Genomic DNA, 21074 nt, shown 5'->3' on the forward strand with positions numbered 1-21074 from the left:
TTAATGTCCTATAAATTTAAAAACAGTTGAATAAAATAGGCTCATGGACCTGCTTAAGAGTTTGAATTCAGTTTGGTTTCTTGATTATTCAAGTAAGATACAAGACAGTGCACATTATTGATAATTTTACATCACTTTTTGGATCAGCATCCACACAGTAGTGAAAATACACAACTTCTACCTTAAATATTGGTCTATTATTCTCAGATTATCTGAAATGACAGATACATCTACACCTCAGACCCAATTTTAAATGAGAACTTCATCTTGTATGATGCATTTCCCAACTCTGTTTCAAGTACATAATAGTCCCACAAGGCTGAGGACTCAGTTTATCAAGAAAATCTTGGAACAGTTATTATTTTAAGGCAAATTCAAATTTTCTTCTTTTAGAGTTTACTGACTTTGAAAAGCTTGATTAATTTGAGTTATATTAACAGAAACACAGTTTTTAAACTAAAACTCTGTATTGGGGGTGGTATTTATTTCAATCAAGAGTTTTGAGATTTTATGTAGTCATACTTCTTCCTTTTATGACTGAATTACACAGACATGATTTACAAATTCAGAATTAGTAATACTGTTTTAAAATACCACTAAGGGAATGTGAAATAAGTGCAATAAACTTCTTTTAAGCCATTTTAAGAACTATTAGTCATACTGAAATACAACTTTCATTAAAATGAAAACCAAGAAATGTTATGCCTGCGAATAACCCATCATTTCAAAGCAATTATGCTCTAGGTAAAACTCAGGATTAATGGCGTGGATTTGACATTGTAGTAGTCCTGGCAATATACAGGCATGAAAGAGCCAAGATTCTGTACGTGTGTGATCAGTACAAATGCAAATGCGTTGGATAACCACTCACATTTAGTTCTGACAAGTTGGTAAGTACGAAAGCTCTAAAACCCGTGCTTTACTATTTTTGTGGATAACTGTGTATGGTGGGTAAGTGTATGTTCCGGGGAAGCTGCTCCATCTTTGATACTATGACAAGTTCTGCATTCAGGCACTTTTAGATTTGCTTAGTTTTTTTTCCTGTAAAAATGAAAGTGCTGCTGTCAGAACTGTGCCTTCCCTGCTGCGGGAATTAGATCCAGACAGCGTGACTTGAAAAACACGGCCGCTGGAGCACTCAGACTCCACTTTGGGAGAAAAAACTGAGGTCTAGCCTGCAGCTCCAGCCCGGGGCTGAACCTGCTCCCGGGCGAACACGGCCCATGGCCAACACAGTATCACAAGATCACTGTTCTGGGGATGTTGTTTGAGGTAACAAAGAGTCATTCCAACACCAACAATCTGAATCTGGAGCGGAACGTGTCTCGGCCCCGACACCGACGGAGTTCGACGTGGGGAGGCCTCAACCAGCGGCCCGAGAGCTCCCGGGCAGCGTTCGGCACCACTGGCACGGGGGTGACCGGAGCCCCTCCCGAGGGCAGCGGGGATGCCGCCGCCGGGTCCAGCTCTGCCCTCCCCGCGCCCCGGGCGCCATTAGCGCTCCGTGACGGCCGCCTCGGCGCCGGCGTGGCCGTCCCGCGCGGGCTCCTCGCCACAGGATCCCCGTCCCGCGCGGGCTCCCCGCCACAGGATCCCCGTCCCGCGCGGGCTCCCCGCCACAGGATCCCCGTCCCGCGCGGGCTCCCCGCCACAGGATCCCCGTCCCGGGCGGGCTCCCCGCCACACCCTGTCACAGGCTCCCCGTCCCGGGCGGGCTCCCCACCACACCCCGCCCGTCACGCCGCACGGCGGGTTCCCCGTGCCCAGGATGGCGCTGACGGTGCTGGACGTGGCGCACTGGAGCACATGGGCGGTGTGTGCCGTGATCAAGCTGCCGCAGCTGGCGGCAGTGTTGCAGGCCGGGTCGGCGCGGGGGCTCAGCGTGACCAGCCTGCTCCTGGAGCTGGCCGGGTAAGGCGGCGGGGGCACACGGGGACAACGCGGCGTGTTCCCCCCGATCTGAGCAGTAGGAGCGGGGGCGCGGCGGGAGGAAGCGCTGGGGCCGCGGATCCCCTGGGCCGGGGGTCCGGGGCGCTGCGGCCGCGCTGCTGCAGCAGCCAGGGGTTAATTCCTTCCGGCGCGGCTCGGGCCGGGCGTGAGGGCGCGTTGAGGGGCGGCTCGAGAGGCAGCGAGCACACCCCGCTGTCTCGGTGTTACATGGCTCCGTTCGGGGCCAGCCCTCTCTAGGAGAGCCCAGAGAGACTTTGGAGAAGGATCTTCCTGTTTCTAAAGTGATTCCGCGCTGTCGTTTAAAGGGCAACGGCTTTTATAACTTGTCCTATACGACGCGTGAGAGCTGCTGAGGGTGCAAGCCGTGTGTTTGGGTTATTGAGTGGCCCGTGTGCCCTGTGGTACAGGTTGTACTTGTCAGACAGGCTCCCCTCACACAAATCAGTAAAACATAATCATTCTTTAGGAAAATTATAAGCCGTGTCAAACTCCAAAGACCTGTCAGCCTGTAATAAGCTTACATAGGCTAGGCTTATTAAATCTTGCCTAAAGAGGATTGTATGGAATGAGAAATAAATAAACTTTGTGCATACACATTCAGATGTAGGTACAAGTGAGAGTAAATACCTTGAAAAGCCTCATGTTGGCCAAACCGATGGATGGAGGTGGGCAGAACATCCAGCCAGATGGCTGCTAGCTCCCTGCACCAGGCTAAAACAGGGCTTTTTATTCAGATAAATCCCCTCACAAAACCGGCATGTTGTTTCTGAACTCACCCGTGACGTCTTCAGGCAGGGGCACAGCTGCTGACCCTGGTCTGGCATTTAGGTGTACAGACATCTCAGAGTTAATTAAGTAAATTCTAGTTCCAGCAGAGATTAGTGACCCCACAGCTCCAGCCAGAAAGTGGTTGCAGCATTTTAAAATCATTCGTGTGCATTAAAAAAGCTGTGTAAGTAATGTTTCGGGTGAGCATGGTGAAGCCATAAATGTCTCCTAAGCGCCTGTGTGATAACTATGGTACCCGCACCACTGCAGTGTGGGTCTTCTTTGAAACATTTATTGGGACTGTTTGTTTATTTAGTAGACTATTTATCCTGCAGCTTTTAAAGACTTTGAGTCCAGTTGCAGGGAGCTTTGGGACTACTGGTGCAAGCTGGGATGGTTCTGCAGAGCAGGCATGCAATGACAAGGCAGAGGAGTGATAGATAAGCATGGTGCTGATGGCAGGGAGTCTAATTTGACTTTATAACAAGGAAGTTCAAATATTTAAATTCTGAATACTGTAAGAAACAGTTTCTTACAAGGCAGGCTGTTCCTTGTGCCATCTTTCTACCCCGGAAACCATAAATTTTTCCTTACATAAAATTGTTCTCAGAGTCCTTTCTGTTTCCTCTGTGCAGCCATGAATTTTCTGTCTAACCCCATGGACTTGCAGGAAAGTAGAGAAAACATTATAAAAATTCCGTTCTTTTCAGATACTGTGTTTTGGATTGGCAGGAAGGAGAATTGCCATTGTTTGGTGCACTTAGGAACAGACTGTCAGTCTGACTAAGTAGAGCTATACTGGGCAGTCTCTTAACAGTATAGTCTAGACAGCTTGGAAGACATTTTCTACTCCTGTAAAACATGCTTAATGTAGAGATTGAACCACAGTCATAAATAAATCTGAATTATCCTAGAGGTGCCAGGGTTCTTGCAAAAAGAAGGTATTTCCTACATCTGGAAGCCTTTCTTTCTTTCTCATCAGTTGTAATTAATAAAATTATGCCTTACACACTCTGCCATAAAGACCTCGATGAGAAGTGTGTGCAGCTCTCTACCTCTTATTCTATTTGAGGGTCACAGAAATAGACTACAGAATGATCAGGCTTGCACTTTGTGCCCAAATCTGTTTGATCAGTTTGACAGCAGGGGCTGTCTGGTGCCTTTTGGCACCACCAAAACAGTAAAAAGTTGTGAAGGCGCTGTCGTGTCCCTTTGTGCAGTCACCTTGTTTTGTATCTCTCTGTTCAGCTTCATTGTGTTTCTGAGGTACCAGATCTACTATGGTTACCCTCTGCAGACATACCTGGAATATCCCATCATCATTGCACAAGGTAATTTTTTAAAACCATGTTTTGGAAATGAAACAAGGCTCATTCAGACTCTGCTTGTAGGTACAGTACTCCACTGCAGTGATGCTGGAGTTGAAGGGGAGAGGGAGTGAACATCTCAAATAAAATTGAATTCTTATAAATTTCATTAAAATAGATGGTAAGGTAGAGGAGAAAAACCTAATTATTACACAGAGTTGCAGTGTAAGCACATCCTTTATCCAGGACCTCCATGTGGGAGAGAAACATTTTAAACACTCCAGACTTGATGAGAAGCTTTGTTTTGGAGCTTGCAGTATTTTGGACATTAAGCACATTTGAGAGACAGAGCCTGTAAGAAAGGAGTTGCCATAGACATGGTGCCCAGTGGAACTGCCTAGGATTGCGTTCAGGCCCCACCGGTCCCTCTGTGCTGAGCTATCTTTCGTTTATTTCAGATGTCATTCTCCTTCTGTGCATTCTGCATTTCTTTGGAAAAATGAAACGAGCTTTGTTCTTTGCAGTTATGTATCCTTTGATATCTGGGAGTTTTGGGTTATGTGAGTTGTTTGATGGTTCTTTGCATAGCAGCTATGTCATCATTTGTTTTGTGCTACTGTTGTAAATCATTTTCAGCCACTCCTCGACGTACATTCCACGTTCACATGCTGATTTCTTGGATCACGGTAAATCTCCACAGGAAGTAAGCTTCATATGTAGCTATGCTTTAGAAGACTACCAACTGATAAAGAGTAAACCCAATTCTTAATTTACATCTTTGCTAGGGATGCAGAGTAGAAATGACAAATCTTATTTCTTTGATTCCCACCCATGCACGTTATACTTGCTATGATGAAGATAGCAGTGTTTGTTTGTTTGTTTTTAGATAGGACTTCAGTTTAAATCTCAAATCTTGTGCTTTGGAGCAAGTTTTGAGAAACTACAGGCAACTGCTCAACTGAAGACAGTGTGAAAAATTGGAACACTTAATGTTTCAACCAGTGCTTAATATGTTTTATCTGGATTGTATAGTCTGTTACAAAGTTTCAATAAGATTGTTTCCAGATGTTTTAAAAAAATCTAATTCCTCAGGCAGTTTTGAGGACTTTGTATCCTAGAATTTTCAGTGCTATGAAACTTAACTTAATGTAAGATTTTGGGGGGGCTGGTACATGCTAGCACTGCAGAAGTGGATAATAGACCTGGCCATGGTAAGTGCTGCATGTTTATTTGAAAGTAGGTCTTCATATGAAATTGCTTTTTTTATGGAAGTCTTTATCAGTGGAATCTCTCCTTATATTTGTCATTGGAATAAGGACAACTTTAGCTTTCAGAATAACCAACCAGTTTTCAAATACAACTGGTTCTCTCTTCTGTGAGTAGCTGGAAAACATCAGTGGCAATACTCTATGGTGAAAAAAAAAGGTATGTTCTAAGGTAAAGTTGCTAATTGGTGGTGCCTTAATTAAAACTAGGAGATGCTTAAGATGTTGAAATTCTATTGTCACTTTAGTCCTAGTGTCATAATCCCAACCAATAAACCTTTAACACAACAGGAACAGAATGGACCGTCAGTCAAAGCATTTGGAACAGGACATGTGAAATAATTTTTCCCCTTTTGTCCTACAATTTTGCAAGAAAAATACCATCTGATAATGCCTACATAGGTTAGAGATGGTCTTTTCTCTTTTTACCATAAGAGAGAAAGTAAAAATGTAATTGAGATGAACTGGAGTTGCTAATGCAAAAGATGATACAAATGGGGATAAAAACTTCTAAGCCCAACTCCAGTCCTTACTTGCAAGGGAAATCTGGGCATGGCACAAAGGCCTGTGTGAAGGTGCTCTCTACCTGCTGCCTTTGCAAATTCCCCTTAGAAAGAGTGACAGAGTGAATAGTGCATTCCTGTTATTATTTTTTTCCCTCCAATTGGACTAATTTTCCACACATTCTTGTCAGTTTTCTCATTCCTTTATGGTTTGGTTTGCCAGACATAGTGGTAACAGATGGTCTGAATCAACCTTGCTGTTTAGACTAGATGAGTCCCATTTCAGCTAACTTTCATAAACAGTTTTATGGAGCAGGTTGAGAAACTTTTTTTGTTTCTTTGCTTTTTATTGTATTTGCCTCTATCAAGCATTTGCCAGCAACAGTAGCAACTGTCCTGCTCTTTGAGCCTCTTGCTGGGCAGTACCTCAGAAATCAGTCCCTTGTTTCTGGCAACTTCCAGTGTTGGCTTCACTGTTCCTTAGTAAGAACCAAAGCACTTGGGTTGCCAAATACCAGCCTTTATTCTAAGTGAAAAAGCCAGTTCTGTTCAGATAATACAATAGCAGAGGTTCTTTCTCTTTTTTTTTTACCTGCTTTTCAGAACCTGTGCACAGTCATCAGCGCAGCCAGTAAGCTGGTTCAGCTGTGGTGTCTCTGGCAGACCAAAGATTCCGGACAAGTGAGCGCCTTGACCTGGAGTCTGTCTGCATACACCTGTGCAAGTAAGCCATGGGCAACTTGGTGTGAAGTACTGAGTTCTCCTAATGCCTCTTTCCATAGGTATTTACTTATAGGTAAAGATCTTGCCTGAGTTTCCCTTAATGCTGACTCCTGAGACTCTTGAAATCAAGTTTTATCTTTGACACCAGTGATATAAACCAGTGACTTAAAACCCACGTGAATATGGCCAAGGGAACATGAGTTGAAATAACTGAAAGGCTGTCTTTATGAAGAAAAGATTTCTGTGTTCTAGGATTTAATAAAATTACTAGTGATCCAGCATGAAAAGGTGCTAACACTTGAGTTAGACAATTAGGCAATGCTAATTTTGAAGTTACCTATAAATAAGTACACACTTACTGATAAGTACCATTAACTCTGTGGCTACATGTAATTGCATTTCTGGACAGAGAATTTAAGAAAAGTGATGTGTAGAGTTCCTGTGGTAATTCCCCAGTGGTCTGCATGAACAGTTCTACAGCTTTTTGTCAGAAGTGCCAGTGCCTTTCTCATCTTCACAAAACTTGTTTAAAATATTCTCACTATAAAACACAGTGATGCTGGATCTATTTCCACATGAAAGTGAATAATCAGAAGTTTTGGTATGTTTGCTGAACAACGTAAATGCTTTTAGTCTGATGCAAATGTGAACTAATTAACGTTTAGGTCCATTGTGGGAAGGAAAACTGATTTCCTTGTATTTGCAGAAGGCTGAAAGCACACATGTGGACATTCACAATGGTTAAGTTACTTGATTGGGGGTGTAAGTCACTGTCAACTACTGAAGGAGGGGCTGAACAGAAAGAAAAGCAGTATCCTCTGGCCACATCCAATCTGTATCTGTGTGATAGATACAGATATAAAAGTTCTAATTATAGCCATTATTTTCTCACTGAAAAAGACCCTTAATACATTGCCACTCACCTTTGAGAGCATGATCTCTGAAGCTAAAATAGTGAAGAATTGGATGTACTAAAAGTGGGAATATCTGTACAGTGCATGTTTTCATGGAAGATTACCCTCTGTTGAAAATAGATATTTCATCATTTTTTAAAATTATAAATGTGTCATATGTGTTCCACTAATCAGAATTCATTCAATTTACAGCAAGAATATTTACAACTGTAGTGACTACAAATGATCTCGCAGGTGAGTAAAGTTTGGAACTGCCTGCCTTTCCAAGGGAACAGCTGCCACAGTAGTTTTTAGGTCTTTTGTAAAACAGCTAAAAGGTCGCAGAAGAACAAACCATGAACGTGGTGGGTTAGCATGGTAAGGGAAGGAGTTGCCAAAAAAAGTAGCACAAGATTACAAATCAGGAAAATACATCAAGAAAAAAAAAAAACACGAAAAATTGCTCACACTTATCACATGGTACAACTGGTCCAAAAGATATTATTTTTTTCAAGAGGCAAAAGCACTATAAAATTAATTCTAAAAATAGCAGAGTAAAGCATTAAAAATCTTTACTATTTAAAAAAATTGTAAAATATAACTTAAAAACTCTGTAGTAATTGAATGAATTTTTCAAATAGGAAGTGCTTCCTTTTCATATTAAGGGCTTTCTGAATTAAAAATTCTTCTAGAAAACTGAAGTTTAGCTTAGTATATGAATAGCTTTAGGCACAACATTCAGAAAGTTTTGGCAGGCTGAAAATGAAATGGTAGGCTGGTAAGAAACTCACAAAAATTGACTTAAAATATATAATTTGCAGCTGATTTAATTATGAAGTAAATTTATTTAACGGGTTCTTACCATCCTGAGAAAACTGCAAGAGCTAGAGAGTGTAACAGATTTTTCAATAAATGGTTTAAAATCAAGACTTGGTGGATGCAAGAACAGTAACAAAATCCCTTTGTGCTTCATCTGGTGGTTCCTTGTTCTCGTTCAAAACCGCTGTTTCATCAGAAGCATCATTTGAATGAATTTTATCCTTTTAAGCAGCACATTAAGGCCGCAGCTTTACAAACATTTCAAGCAGCTCTTTCACTGGAAAAGAAGTCCCATTTCAATCCCCCATTTCCACCCCATGCTTGCTGCTTTCCTTTTGCCAGAGTAAGGAGTTCATGGGGCCATGATGTTAACTGGGTCACTAAAAATTTGGCAGAATGCACGTGCAGGAATTTAGTCAGGGTCAGGTACTGAGCCCACCTCACCTGCAGCTACACACACAGAGAGAAGTGAGAGAAGTTCACTGCGGGGAGGGAGGAAACACCAGGAGAGTAAAGCTGGCTCTGGGTAAAGCTGCTGTATAAAACCCAGCATCATCACTTTGGAACAGGGAAGAGACAGCAGCAAACATTGATGCTGTGCTGCTCTAATGGAAAACGTTTCCAGTTAACTTGTAACACTTGTAACATCCACATGTACAGAACTGTCAAATATCTCATACTTCTGAAACAAAAATTTGTGTGCATTTCTGTGAATATTCCAGTTACCAAACAGACATTAGACATACCTGTACTTCAACCTCTGGTCTCACAGGTAGAAGTACTATGCCTATTATGGTTTTTAAAAGAGCTGAGTTATTCAAGGTACTGAAAAACTGATTTTTTGTTAATTGTCAGATTTTCCATCATTAAAATCTGACAGATACAAGTTATTTCTTGTCTCCCCAATGGCTACACTTAACAGATGGCAATAGAGAATAATCCCTTTATTATAAACAACACATGCAACTCTAAAGGACGTGATCTGCAACTCTGAGTTTAGCTTTTGGTGTAAATAAGAACTAATATGAGGCTACTCACACTTGTACTACTCTCCTGGCTTTGTTAGAAAATAATTAAATGTACTGCAGTGTATCATTTTCAGATATCACTGCAAGCGATTAAGTGCTAAATGCTCTTTTCTGTTGTATTTACACTCAGAATTTCTGGGTTCCTGAATATAGTAATTAAAACTAATTGGCTGAAAAGAGTTGCAGAATAGGAACCAGCCTGTCTGTACACCAGCAAAGGTTTACAAAACAACTTGTCCTGTGAAAATAACAGCAGTTGGTTTTTTTTTATTAATGCTTGCAATATTTTTTTCCTTTTAGTTCTCATCCGTTTCATAACCATGCTCATTCTCAATATTTGGGTCACAGCCACAATCCTGCACTACAAGAAGACTAAAAAGACCGAATAGAAGATACTGAGTAACACACATATCATTACCATGAAAAAAAACCAAACTACAATTAAGCTTGAAGAACAGAACAAAGGTTGAGGAAGTTCCCTGTCTCTCTCAAGCCTAATATTTACCCCTTAGCATACTTATAGTATGTACAGTTCTTACAGTATAGTACCTTCATGCTTATTTTATCTAAGAAATAATTTTGATAAGATACTTAATTTAAGCAGCATATTTTTATTGGTCATTTCAGACAAGTTTCACTAATATCACATTTTCTCTGGATTTTTTTACTACAATGTATTTTGTAATTAGATGTTTATATATTCTTGTATCACTTCAGTACTTTCTGGTTACATATAAGCAATTTTCTTCAGTTATACATGATCAATTTTGTACCAACATACCAACTTGTCTTTCTGCTGCAAGATTGAAAAACCACAACAGATGTTTGTCTAGCAAGCAACTCAGTTTGACATTAACTATCTGTATTTTAGGATGAAGAAAATCTGAGTCAAGGCCCAATCCAAAATAAGGTTCTAAATGTCTTTTACTAAGTCACAAATCCACTTGGGATTGTAACACTTACATGCAACACTTAAATAGTACAATTTATACAGCTGATACAGGATACCCTTGGTCACTTTCTTCAGTATACCCAGTTTTTATTGGATAAGAGCAGAAACTCAACTATGAATTCTTTTTCAACCTGAGCTCTCATTCACTGAACATACTGTTTTGGGAAGGTCAGAGACTAGAATGTATGGGAATTAATGAAACTGTCCAACAGTTAAAAATGGTGTTCAAGCAGAAGTTCCTGAACCGATATCCAGAATCCCCAAACACAATCCATACTGACAGTGACCTGGCTACATGTGCACCTTGATGCACCTTAGCAGACTCATCTCCCATGGTTGGTCAGTTTTTGGTGATACTGCTCTGTGGTTCATTAGTTTTTGGCCTGTCTGTGTTAAAGGGTATTGAAGAACATAGACTTCACTTAAATTTTTATTTCAGAGATTCTAATCAATTTGCAGTACTTAGAGTAAAACGGGGCAAAAGGGTATTCTTGAGAACTATTAACGGGAAGCAATTGCCTTTGGAAGCAATGCCTTCTAAACCAAAAGTTACATTAGTAATCACATATCTTGTCTTCATTTCTCATTACATTCTCGAAAAGATACGTCATTTCAAAAGACTTCTTACGGTATTCTGTTCATTGGCATGTACAAACCAAGGCACCCTTGATCCCAACACTCCTGAAAACTATGGGAAGACTGCATGACTACATTTGAGGCAGGTTTTCTTTGCAACATGCTAAATTGTGGGACTCTTGTGGAGGAGCAGGATGTGCAAAAGCAGATGTTTCCACCAGTGAACACTCAGCAATTAGACTGGGACTTTCACCATCAGAAAACAGCTGCTTTGTTTTTAGAGTGGGAAGGAGTGGGAAGAGGTGTTGCTGTGGATCTAGATTTCAAGTATCTCACATTACTGAGGGCAAGTCAAAGATGAGCATTTTTACTGCTACAATAAAATATATAAATCTTTCTATGTTGGTTGAGAGATTAACTGTAAACATTCTGTTACTGATTTTACTAAAGCTGTGTAAAGTATCTGAAGTGGTCTAAATGGTGGCAGGTGGCATGTGGTACATTTTTCAGGTGATATTAATAAATGCTATTCTTCAAGATTGATAATGTCATTCTTACTGTTAATTTTCATTGCATTTGATTTTTTATTCTGTTTTCATATATGGAGAGAAAATGAAATATTCATTACAGGTCATAAATGGGCAGCTTTTACCCTAATTATTTGAAGCATCAGACTGAATATTAACCTGTCAAATGCTAAAGAGCTCCAGCATCTTAAAATGAAAAAAAGAAACACACTTAATTATTTATTTTTTTTTTAAATTAAAGCCTCTTCTTGATAGAGAAAGATTTGGATGGAGTTCAAACCCCCTCTGTTATTGACATGTTTCATACTCCTGAGTGATGCTGCAGCAAAGTGAAGCTGCTCCATTTTTGGTTTGAGAATCAGCACCTTAATTTGGTTTTTTTCATCATAAAATGCTGAAAATGCATTTAAGAAAGTTCTTAATAGGATATGTAACATATTTTGAATAAATCTCCTTAGAAGCCTGTGTGAAAAAAAAGACTGAGGAAAAGAAACAAAGCTGGGTAATTCACAAGCTAAGGTAAAGTAATTTTGTGGACTTGGAAAGCTGGACCATGAGTTCTCATTCAAGCTGCAAGAGATATGGAACAAATCAGACAGTAGCAGTTAATAGTTTTACACTTTTTTTCCTCCCAGAGAGTAATTTCCTTCACTTTTGTAAGCAGACATACATTCCAGTTCTGGGCAAGCCCCATGAAAGCGCTGACCTTGTGTTTTCCAGCATGTAAAGTATAATCTTCTCAGTGGCTGGATTAAAGGCAGCAGCTTTAGACAAGATACACAAGGAGGATAAATCTTGTTAAACTTGTCATTCATCAGTATCAGGTGGACACAAGTTGGTTGCTGCCTAATGCAGCAGTGAGCCAAAGGCAGGCAGGGAAAGCTGCTTGGATTTATTGCAGTGGGTGTAAGCCAGTAAGCCACTTTTATTCATGGGACTGGAAGTAATAAAGCTCCATTCACAGATGCTGCGTGAGTGTGGAATTACACACTCCGTGTCTAATTGCACCAGTTCACAACACGCTCACAAGGTAACACAGCCTGTCCTGTCCTGGCTGACAAAACCAGGGCCTTGCCAAGGCTTTCAAAAAGTTTGTTTCCTTGCCTGTGAAAAGACAAGCTCTGAATTCCAGTACAGTCCACTGAACAACTCCAAATATCTCCAGCTGTGGATATGATGAACTGTGACTGGGCATTTGGCAACAGGTAAGCTACAAGCTCACTTTAACTGTATGAGAGAAAACATTTACCAGATTTACTATCCAGAGGAAGGAATGAGGATGTGACTTGAGGCAGCAGGCTGCGTGCCTGAAAGTGAGGATGTGAACAGTGTAAGATGCACCGAACTGTCCTCAGTGAACAGGAACATCAAACACATGTGCAAAACCATCCTCTCCCCCACCCTCTGGGCCTTTCTAACACAGGGCATTTTGTGCAGAGTAAAACTGTGCACAAAGATGTGTTTCTTTGTGCTACTCTAATCCAGCAAAGGATGCTGTTGCTTGGACTGCTCAGGAGTCCCTGTCCCTGCCTGACCCCCAAGCCTCTCTCACTGGCCTATGCTGTGCACGTAGCTGCTCCCTATCCTGGCTCTGCTAATCTAATCTATTAAAAGAGGAGAGAAAGGAGTAGGGCAGGGAGGCAGCAATGCTCACAACCACTGCAGCTCCAAAGGTGGATTTTAGTGCAGTTTGACTGTCTGGAGGAAGTAATTCACAATTAGCTGAACAGTCCCAACCAGCTTAAAACTTGCAGAATGGCTTCATTCACTTCTTTAAATGAGGTATCCTCCACCAAACAATCGTTATCTATTTAGGGACATTTGTAAGGCAGAAGGGAGGGGAGGAATTAACCCCTGAGAGCCCACAGGAGGAACTGTTATAAATGAAAAGCTACACAGATGTGGAGATCAACTCAAAAGAGGTAGTTTGCCAGCCATGTATTTTCTCCGATGATAAATAATAATTACTCCCCTCCAAATTCTCTTCAGGCTGGTTTGTTCCACTCCCCTCCAAATTCTTCAATACTTGGAATTCATATTTATGTATTAAGCAGAACATAAAATGTTGCCTTCATCAATAATAATGCTCTGAGGATGTCTCAGTTTGGAAGGTGAGAAAGCTGAAAAAAAATCTTAAGATGTTATTAAGTTCTTGATTTGTACTGAATTTTAATTCGCTTGATTTTGAGCCAGAGTTCTCCAGGATGCTTCAGAGTTCTCAGAGATAGCTGTTGAGGTCAAACAGGTGTCTGGGAACCACAATAAACATCACCTAAGAACGTGACAGCTCATCACTTGAGATGGATCCAATTGCAAGACCTTGGCAGTCTCAGAGACCTGAGTCCCGATGGACCTCAGGTGTTTCCTGCCTGATGGCAAGATAGACATACAGATATTTTCAAGTTAATGATGTCAACTATTCCATTCTACACTGGAAGATGGGGCAAACACCATCTCTGTCTTGAAAAATAACCCAGTCTTTGGACCAGGGGTAAAATAAGAGGCTTTTTAAATTATACTTTTGATGAAATTTAACTGGGGATACCTGAAAGACAATTTAAATACTTGTCAAAATTTTGTTAACACCCTGTTTTGTTTCATTATTTCAGCTTGTAACTGTCTTAAATTGTCAGTAGCCTAAAAAAAGTACTTCTGTGCATTATGTGGTATCACCGACTCACAGGGAGGGAACATTAAGTGGACAGACATCTTGTTTTATCTGTCAAATATTCTGGAAACTGATGTAAAGAACAGAACCTGCACCAGCCTAAAATGTGACAAGAGAAGTTAGCTAATGATAATTCTGATTTAAACTGAATAGTAACATGGCTCCATGCTGAAAGTCAATTCTACTTACCACCCTATTGTAATTGCAAGTCATCGGTGCATATGCCTGCTCTGCAATGTACAAGAATTCTCCTTTGGAATTTGGAGGCTCTGGCCAGCAATACCAAGATGCTGACCTGACTCATATTATATGAAAATCATAAATGGAAGAATACACATCCTATGCCTCAGCGTCCTCTCTGTCATGTAAATCATGACTAACGAAGCACAAATTGAGCTCGTGTAAAGCATATTTTAAGTACCCAATTACTGTAAAGAAATTCTTTCACCTTTGAGCAACTGACTAAATACAGATTCCAGTGGTCTGACTTTCAAGAGAGCGACTTATCTTGTGAAGCACAACTTTCAGTCCTCATGGACTCTGAGCTCAAGGATACTTTCCTCTCTCAGCTTTGTTTTTTTTTTAAGCTTGCATGTTTGCCCACCTTCCAGTAATACAACTCCCATTGCTGTATCTCTGAACAGGATCGAAACATGCAGGGGAGCCTCCTTATTGTATTTATCTAGTCCTTCCATCACTGCAGAGGGAGGTAATGGCTACACAGATCCTATTGAATCTGTTGGCCTCCAGGACATAATATGCTGGACATCACTCAGACACATGAGGCCATGGGATCCGGCAAATAAATGCAAGTCCTGAAGCTGCAGCCAGACCTGCACCCATGTGCAAGATCTGCTTTGAAGGTCTATTGGAAAGTGGAACACAGCTGAGGCAAGAGACACCACCAGGGCAAGCAGATATGAAAGAGGGCTCAGACAGTGGGACTCCTGGCTCCTTCAGCCTCAAAAAAGTTATTTAATATCTCAGATACTTCCAAAAAACATTTCCACCAGTTCACTTGTTAATAAAAAGTAGCACATATCCAAGGCAATTCAGTGCCTGAAGCTGGTGACCCAAAGGAAGAGGATTGGCAGTGATCTCACAAGCCTGATGTACTTCTTATTGGGTGGCCATGCTTATCCAGTGCTGCAACAATATCCTAGGCAAAAAACACCCCAAAGAGCAATGACAAGAACTAGATGACCTACGAGGCCCACTGGTACACAGTGTAAGAGTACACATACAAACAGGCTCACATCTTTGAACAACGAAGGCCTCGACCTCAAAATGGGGCAATAGACCAAAGCATCACATGTGGTTGTCTTGTCTGTGAAAGCATTTCTATGTAGCTCCTTCAACAAATGAAATTACTGTTCTCTCTGCCCTTTCATTTCAGAGCGACGTTGTGTTTCCAGATTTCTTTGAAGTATGCGGGACTACATACATTTATAACTTTGAATTTTGCTACCTTTCACTGTGACTTTCCTTTTGAGAGATCACTTTTATCCTGGAGCTTCTCTTAAGATTATTGGAGCAAAACCAGCTGCAGTCAAATCCAAGGCTTCACCCTTCCATTAGCAAGCAGTAACGTGTCTTTCTTACCTTTATAAAACAACGCTTCCTTCCTACAAAGAGGCAAAGACTCCCAACGCCAATCTTCACTCATAAGGCCTGGTAATCAGCATCCCTGTGCCAATAAATTACAGTTCCTCTGCATCCCCACTTCTTGGAGCTGTGGTTTTACAGTGAGATTTTCCATTCACTACAGTAGTTTCTGGGGACAATTAGGCTCGATGTGTTAAGCCACAGTGCTCTTTTCAGCCACATACATCTCAATAGACTCATCTCATTTCTCAGATGAGAATGTCTGAGTGTATTCCTGTCCACTTGATAGGCAACTTCAACCAAGAACACAAACTAGTTTCAGAACCACTCCATCAACATCTTTTACAGAGATCCAAAAGAAGACTCCTTCCCACTCTTATGGAGGATACTTCTAAGCAGTAGGAAAAACCACATGATCCTTGGGATGCTGATAAAACCCTAAGTGGTTCAGAAGCTAATCTTAAAAATAACAAATAATGTTTTCAGTTTAAAGTGTACTATGTGCAGAGATGACAGTCCATAAAAAACTGTAATGCACTGAAAAGGCACCAAGCCTGTCAAAGTTCAAGGAGTGTCTGGATGATGCTGTTGGTCATATGATTTAGTTTTAGGTTGTCCTATGAAGAGCAGGAAGTTGGACTCCATGATCCTTATGGGTCCCTTTCAACTTGAGATAGTCTCTGATTCTATGATAAAATAAATTAATCCTTATTTTAACATCAATGCTGAGGGAAACTATCCAGGAATGTGAAAGAGACTAAAATACTTAAGTTCACTGAAGTGGACTATGTACTGTTATGTTCACCTGCCTCAGAAACAGAATTAGGAGACATTAAGAGTTTGTAAGAGCAATGAAGGTAAGAAGTTTGTTTTCATATACATTCCCCCTTTTCACAGCAGCATCCCAAATATCACCTCACAAGCATAGGATGGGTAAAGGCACTTGAGACCAAAATATATAAATCCTCTTCCAAGGATGATCCTCTCAAAGCTAGATGGGAAACTAATAGATTATAAGATTACAAACACAAATGCTCAAATTTCTCATGATCACTTGACATTGCCTGAGAAACTAAAGAGAAAAAGCATTCAATTTCACTGGCAGCTTTCCTGGCCTTGGTGCCTTCAGAGAGCCACTGAATGTCTGTCAAAATGTAATAGGTTCAGTGCCATCAAGAGGTAGTAAGAGATCTGGACACTTGCAGTGGAATTTCAGTGATGTTTTTAATGTGGCCCCTGTCACCGACTGCTGAGATCCATGGGCCTCTTGCATGTTTCCAAGTCCTACATGGTATGTGATTCTGTGTCACATTTTGGTTACAGCATCAACCATGCTCAAGCACAAGAACCACAGTTTTCCTCTAGTAAAAGCAGACGTGGTGCTGGATTGCTGGTAGTGCTGGGAGGGGCTGCGCTTTGGCAGGAAACACTAGAAGTAGGGAATTGCAGCACACAACTAGGACAGAACTGGAAATCTCCTTGCAGAAAGGTCTTTCTGACAACTGACACGGTAACTCCAACGGGGTCTTCCTGTCCAGCTTCTCTGCTGGTGAGCTTTTGGATTGGGAACTAAAGAGCAACTTCCCTACAACTGTCCGAAGCTTCTGGATCCAAGTTTGATCCCTGATTTTTCCAGAAGGTTAATCTGCAGCTTGGCTATGCTACTTGTTTACTCTTGTGAAACAAAAGGACTTGCAGTGAGAGAATTTTCTATAGATAAATCATTCAGGCCATAAAAATGTCCTGTTTGCTGGGACAACCCTGTTACAAAATGAAAGTGTTTAAACATCTGTGGCTTTCAAGACAAATATTCTTTAGTTCATGAATATACCCTTCTCTCAAAAATGTTAAAAGGTCACCACTGGACAATAAGGAAACAACACAATCTCCAGGAACTGGCATTTAAGAGTTCTTTGCGTTTCACAGCAGGACAAGTGAGAAGAACAGAAGAGCAGCTTTGCCTTTTGTGTCCTGTGTACAAATCAACGTTCATACACATCATACCACTGGCCTTGAGGAACCGGTGCTAAGTTAGCCCTGCTCTGAGGTAGAGGTCAGAGCACAGGACCTCCAGTGCTCTCTCTCAGCCTGTATTGCTCTATGACACCATCTCCATACAGCCTGCTGTAATGTATAAATGCACAGAACGTATAAACTGGGGCCAGTAAATACTATAATATAGTACATTTCCTGAAATGTCAGGCTTAACAGGGCCCCAGGGATTAACAGTAAATGAGGGCAGGCCAGGGAGAGAAAAGTGCAACGGATCCAGCCCCAGCAGTGGAGCAGCTGCCAAACAGCTCCCCTGGAGTCTGTGTTCCCTCCTCACACAGGCTTTGTCCTTGCCTTTCCCATGTCTGCCGCAGTAGTTGCCTCTATAATTAAATTCAATTAATTACCAGCTTCTCAAGTTCAGGAACTATTTTACCTTACTCAAATAGTTTATTTAAAAATATATATATAATATTCTCCAATTCAGAAAAGGATAGAACTTCCCACAATGTAACATTTTTTTATATATATATATAAAATATTTATGCATTCAGTGAACGGAAACAGTTTTACTGTATACATTTTTAATGTTGTTCTCTATGCATATCTGCATTACCTAAAAATATACCGTACTTCTGTAAATCAAAACAAGCAGGGAAAAACACTGTAGCTGTGCGCTGGGTTAGAATACCTAATAAAAAATGATATGAAAGTTTTAGCTTCGATTTTAAGAACTCACAAACAACATTTTACTTTGTGAGTGCATAAATAGAAGACTGAATACATTCTGGCTCTGTTAAGCTGAACTGTAGTAGAGGTTACAAAATGTAAATATATTTTTTAATTTTCAGTATTTCAGTGTTTCCAAGTTCACTTTTCATGATAGTGTTAAATAAATCATGGTCCTATCCTTCCAAACATTTCAACACTCTTTAAAAAACAAAAACAAAAACAAATTTAAAGTGAAATGTCCTCCTTCATTGAAGTGTTAGATCATATTTTAAATTACTGCACTCCCACACAATATTTTATATATATATATATATTTTAAATATATATATATATTTATATATATATAAAGAGACCAAATAGGAGACTATATTTTTTACTGTCAATATGTTTAACATCGCATACTGTAGTTGTATAAAACATGCATTTTCTGGGATAATTATGAACACATCATGAATGAGCCCACATAAATTATATTTTTTGTACAACTCCAAGTTAAAAAAAAGAAGTCAGATTAAGTGCCTCTGAGGCCCTTTCTTCCCAGCTATCAGTTCTCAAAACACACTACTGAAATATTTATCTATGCCTACAGCTATGTGCTAGAGAACCAGATTAAAACTTTAAAATACATCTACAGTATGTTTTACTTTTCTTAAAGTTTGTGACAGTCCTTGGTTATTGTGTTGTGAAATGTAAAAATAGTCACAGATTCTTTTTCTTTCCAGAAATAAAAAAAAAAACACATCTAGGAGAGTATGCAAAAACAAGGCAAAATGAAGTTTCATAGCACTTAATGAGGGTTAATATAAGTCAATAACTAGTATTGAGGTTCGTAAAAAGGGCTGGATGAGCAGTTACATGTACAAGCAAATGGTCTGGTAATTCCAATGCTCTCCGACATTGCTTCTGTAACCAACACTTCTCCACCCTTAAAACCAGTCAATATACATTCAAAATAGGCTGACATTGATATACTTACTAGGTGTAAAAATAGTGCACTATTTTTTCTGCCACAAAGCAAAATTGCATTCTAAGAGCCGGTAAACTTTCTTTTTCCTTAAATAGAAAGAATGGGCAAAAAAAAATTGAAAAAAGTTTAAATTAAGGCAATTAGACAGGTAAAACAGGACTGCCCATGATGACGTATAGCTGAAATTAGTACATACTTCAAACCTATACTAGCTGCTGAACACTGACATGCAGCTTCTGATAGACGTGTATGAATGATATAAACTTCAACAGTATGGCTTTATACAAGTGCATAGTTGCAACTGCAATAAGTAACGGTATCTGATTAATAAGCATAAAAAAATAAAGTGGAAAGATTTTTAAAACCCTCTTGCAGTATTACAGTACAATATATATACACAGTATAATGGTCACTTCTTACAGATGCAGTCTATATCACTATGGTGGATCTTCCTCCGGTTCTACTTGCAGACGTGCTGGTGGCATCTTTACAAAAGCTGAGAAGTCAGTTTCTTCCATTTTAATATTCATTCCTCTCGATCCTTTAATGAAATGTAGTGTATGTGTCTTGCTTTTGTGGAACAGAGTTTAAAAGGTTACCTAACATATCCTTTTACTATTTGCCAACCATTCCTCAATTGATCAGTCACTTGGGAGAATACAGGAAAACCCTCAGAGATTAGTAATTTATATTGCAGCAAAAATGTAAACCTCTGATATATATAGCACAATCTCTCAGGAAAATATATATTTTTAATATATTTTGGGATATGTTTCAGTCTTGCTGTAATGGGAAGAAAATTATCACCTTGAACTGTGTCTGCATTCACAGAAAGCAGTTAGCTGAAAAAGAAGAAGGAAGGTTGGTCAGTAAATGCAACAAATGTAAATCTGACAAAAACATACTTCTTCAAAGTCTTAATTTAAGATGGGCTCATCATCATACTTGGGAGAAATGCATCCAACAGCCTTGTTACTTAAGGACAGCACATCCTTTAGGCATTATGATCCCAAATCAGTTAAAACCCCCTTATAATATATGAGGGTACAATATGCACAAGGTAATAGTCACTTCTAAAAGATTAGTGACTTGTAAGCTTTTAGTACCTAAAGATGCAGTACATTTAATTAACGTAATGCTTGTTACTGTGAACGCTAAGCTGGTTAATTCCACAGGAGCTGGTGTCTCAGTTCCCTGAGCACAGCTGAGGTGCAGCCCCAGTGCTGCTGCCATCGCCCCTTCTTTTATACAGCTGAGACAAACCTCACATACTGTTTGAAAGAATTCTTAGGCATTTAACATTTAGAGGCTTTTTTCTGTGTAAATGAAAGATTGCATCAACATATAAAATGATTAAACTGAGATCTATAAAATAGGTAACACTATTTCCAATACATTCACAATTAAGCCGTGGGACAAATTAAATCACTGCAACGGCATGATCTTTCCTAAAGCAGTCAAGGAAACCACATCACAGAAGCTGCAAAGCCCGTTTTGTTTACATAATTTTCAAATGCATGGTTAGGTACCCAGAAAGCACAGCACTGCAAGGGAAAGCCAAGTCAAATTCACTTCAGAACACAAGGTAGAAAAGAAAAATGCAGAACTCCAGTGATTTCATGTCTGCTAGCCATAGTCAGTTTATATTAAAAGTTTAAAAATGAAAAGTATTTGTAAATGCTAAGTCTATTTCAGCTAAACATCCAGCTGCTACTATCTTCCTTTTATCCTTCAAATACTCTCTGCTGAGGTTAAAAGTATTAGCATTATAGATGAGTAATGACTGACAACAGCAGGGT

At 40.0% G+C, this 21074-nt stretch overlaps 2 protein-coding genes across 6 annotated transcripts in view; one reads left to right on the forward strand and one right to left on the reverse strand.

Annotated features, from left to right (window-relative positions):
• The first annotated feature begins 1637 nt into the window (after window positions 1-1637).
• Window positions 1638-11330, forward strand: SLC66A3 (solute carrier family 66 member 3). 2 transcript variants are annotated; one of them, XM_064650529.1, is made up of 7 exons: window positions 1638-1911; window positions 3967-4049; window positions 4484-4553; window positions 5179-5236; window positions 6397-6517; window positions 7623-7664; window positions 9557-11330. In XM_064650529.1, exons 1-7 carry the CDS (start codon window positions 1769-1771, stop codon window positions 9643-9645), a joined length of 606 nt encoding a protein of 201 aa, XP_064506599.1. In that variant the 5' UTR covers window positions 1638-1768; the 3' UTR covers window positions 9646-11330. The 2 variants fall into 2 exon arrangements, with proteins under 2 accessions (XP_064506599.1, XP_064506600.1); XM_064650530.1 differs by lacking the exon at window positions 9557-11330 and adding an exon at window positions 8261-9548 and having other exon boundaries at window positions 7623-7661.
• ROCK2 (Rho associated coiled-coil containing protein kinase 2) overlaps window positions 9848-21074 on the reverse strand; it is a 107946-nt gene continuing 96719 nt past the window's right edge. For all 4 annotated transcript variants that reach the window (XM_064650524.1, XM_064650525.1, XM_064650527.1 and 1 more), the window contains one exon: window positions 9848-20117. Coding sequence is in view for 1 of the 4 variants with exons in the window: in XM_064650527.1 (XP_064506597.1) it covers window positions 20114-20117 (4 nt within the window). In the remaining 3 variants the exon portion in view is untranslated. The remainder of the gene's footprint in view (window positions 20118-21074) is intronic.

This window comes from Pseudopipra pipra, chromosome 3 (genome assembly GCF_036250125.1).
Source record: "Pseudopipra pipra isolate bDixPip1 chromosome 3, bDixPip1.hap1, whole genome shotgun sequence".
Taxonomy (NCBI): domain Eukaryota; kingdom Metazoa; phylum Chordata; class Aves; order Passeriformes; family Pipridae; genus Pseudopipra; species Pseudopipra pipra.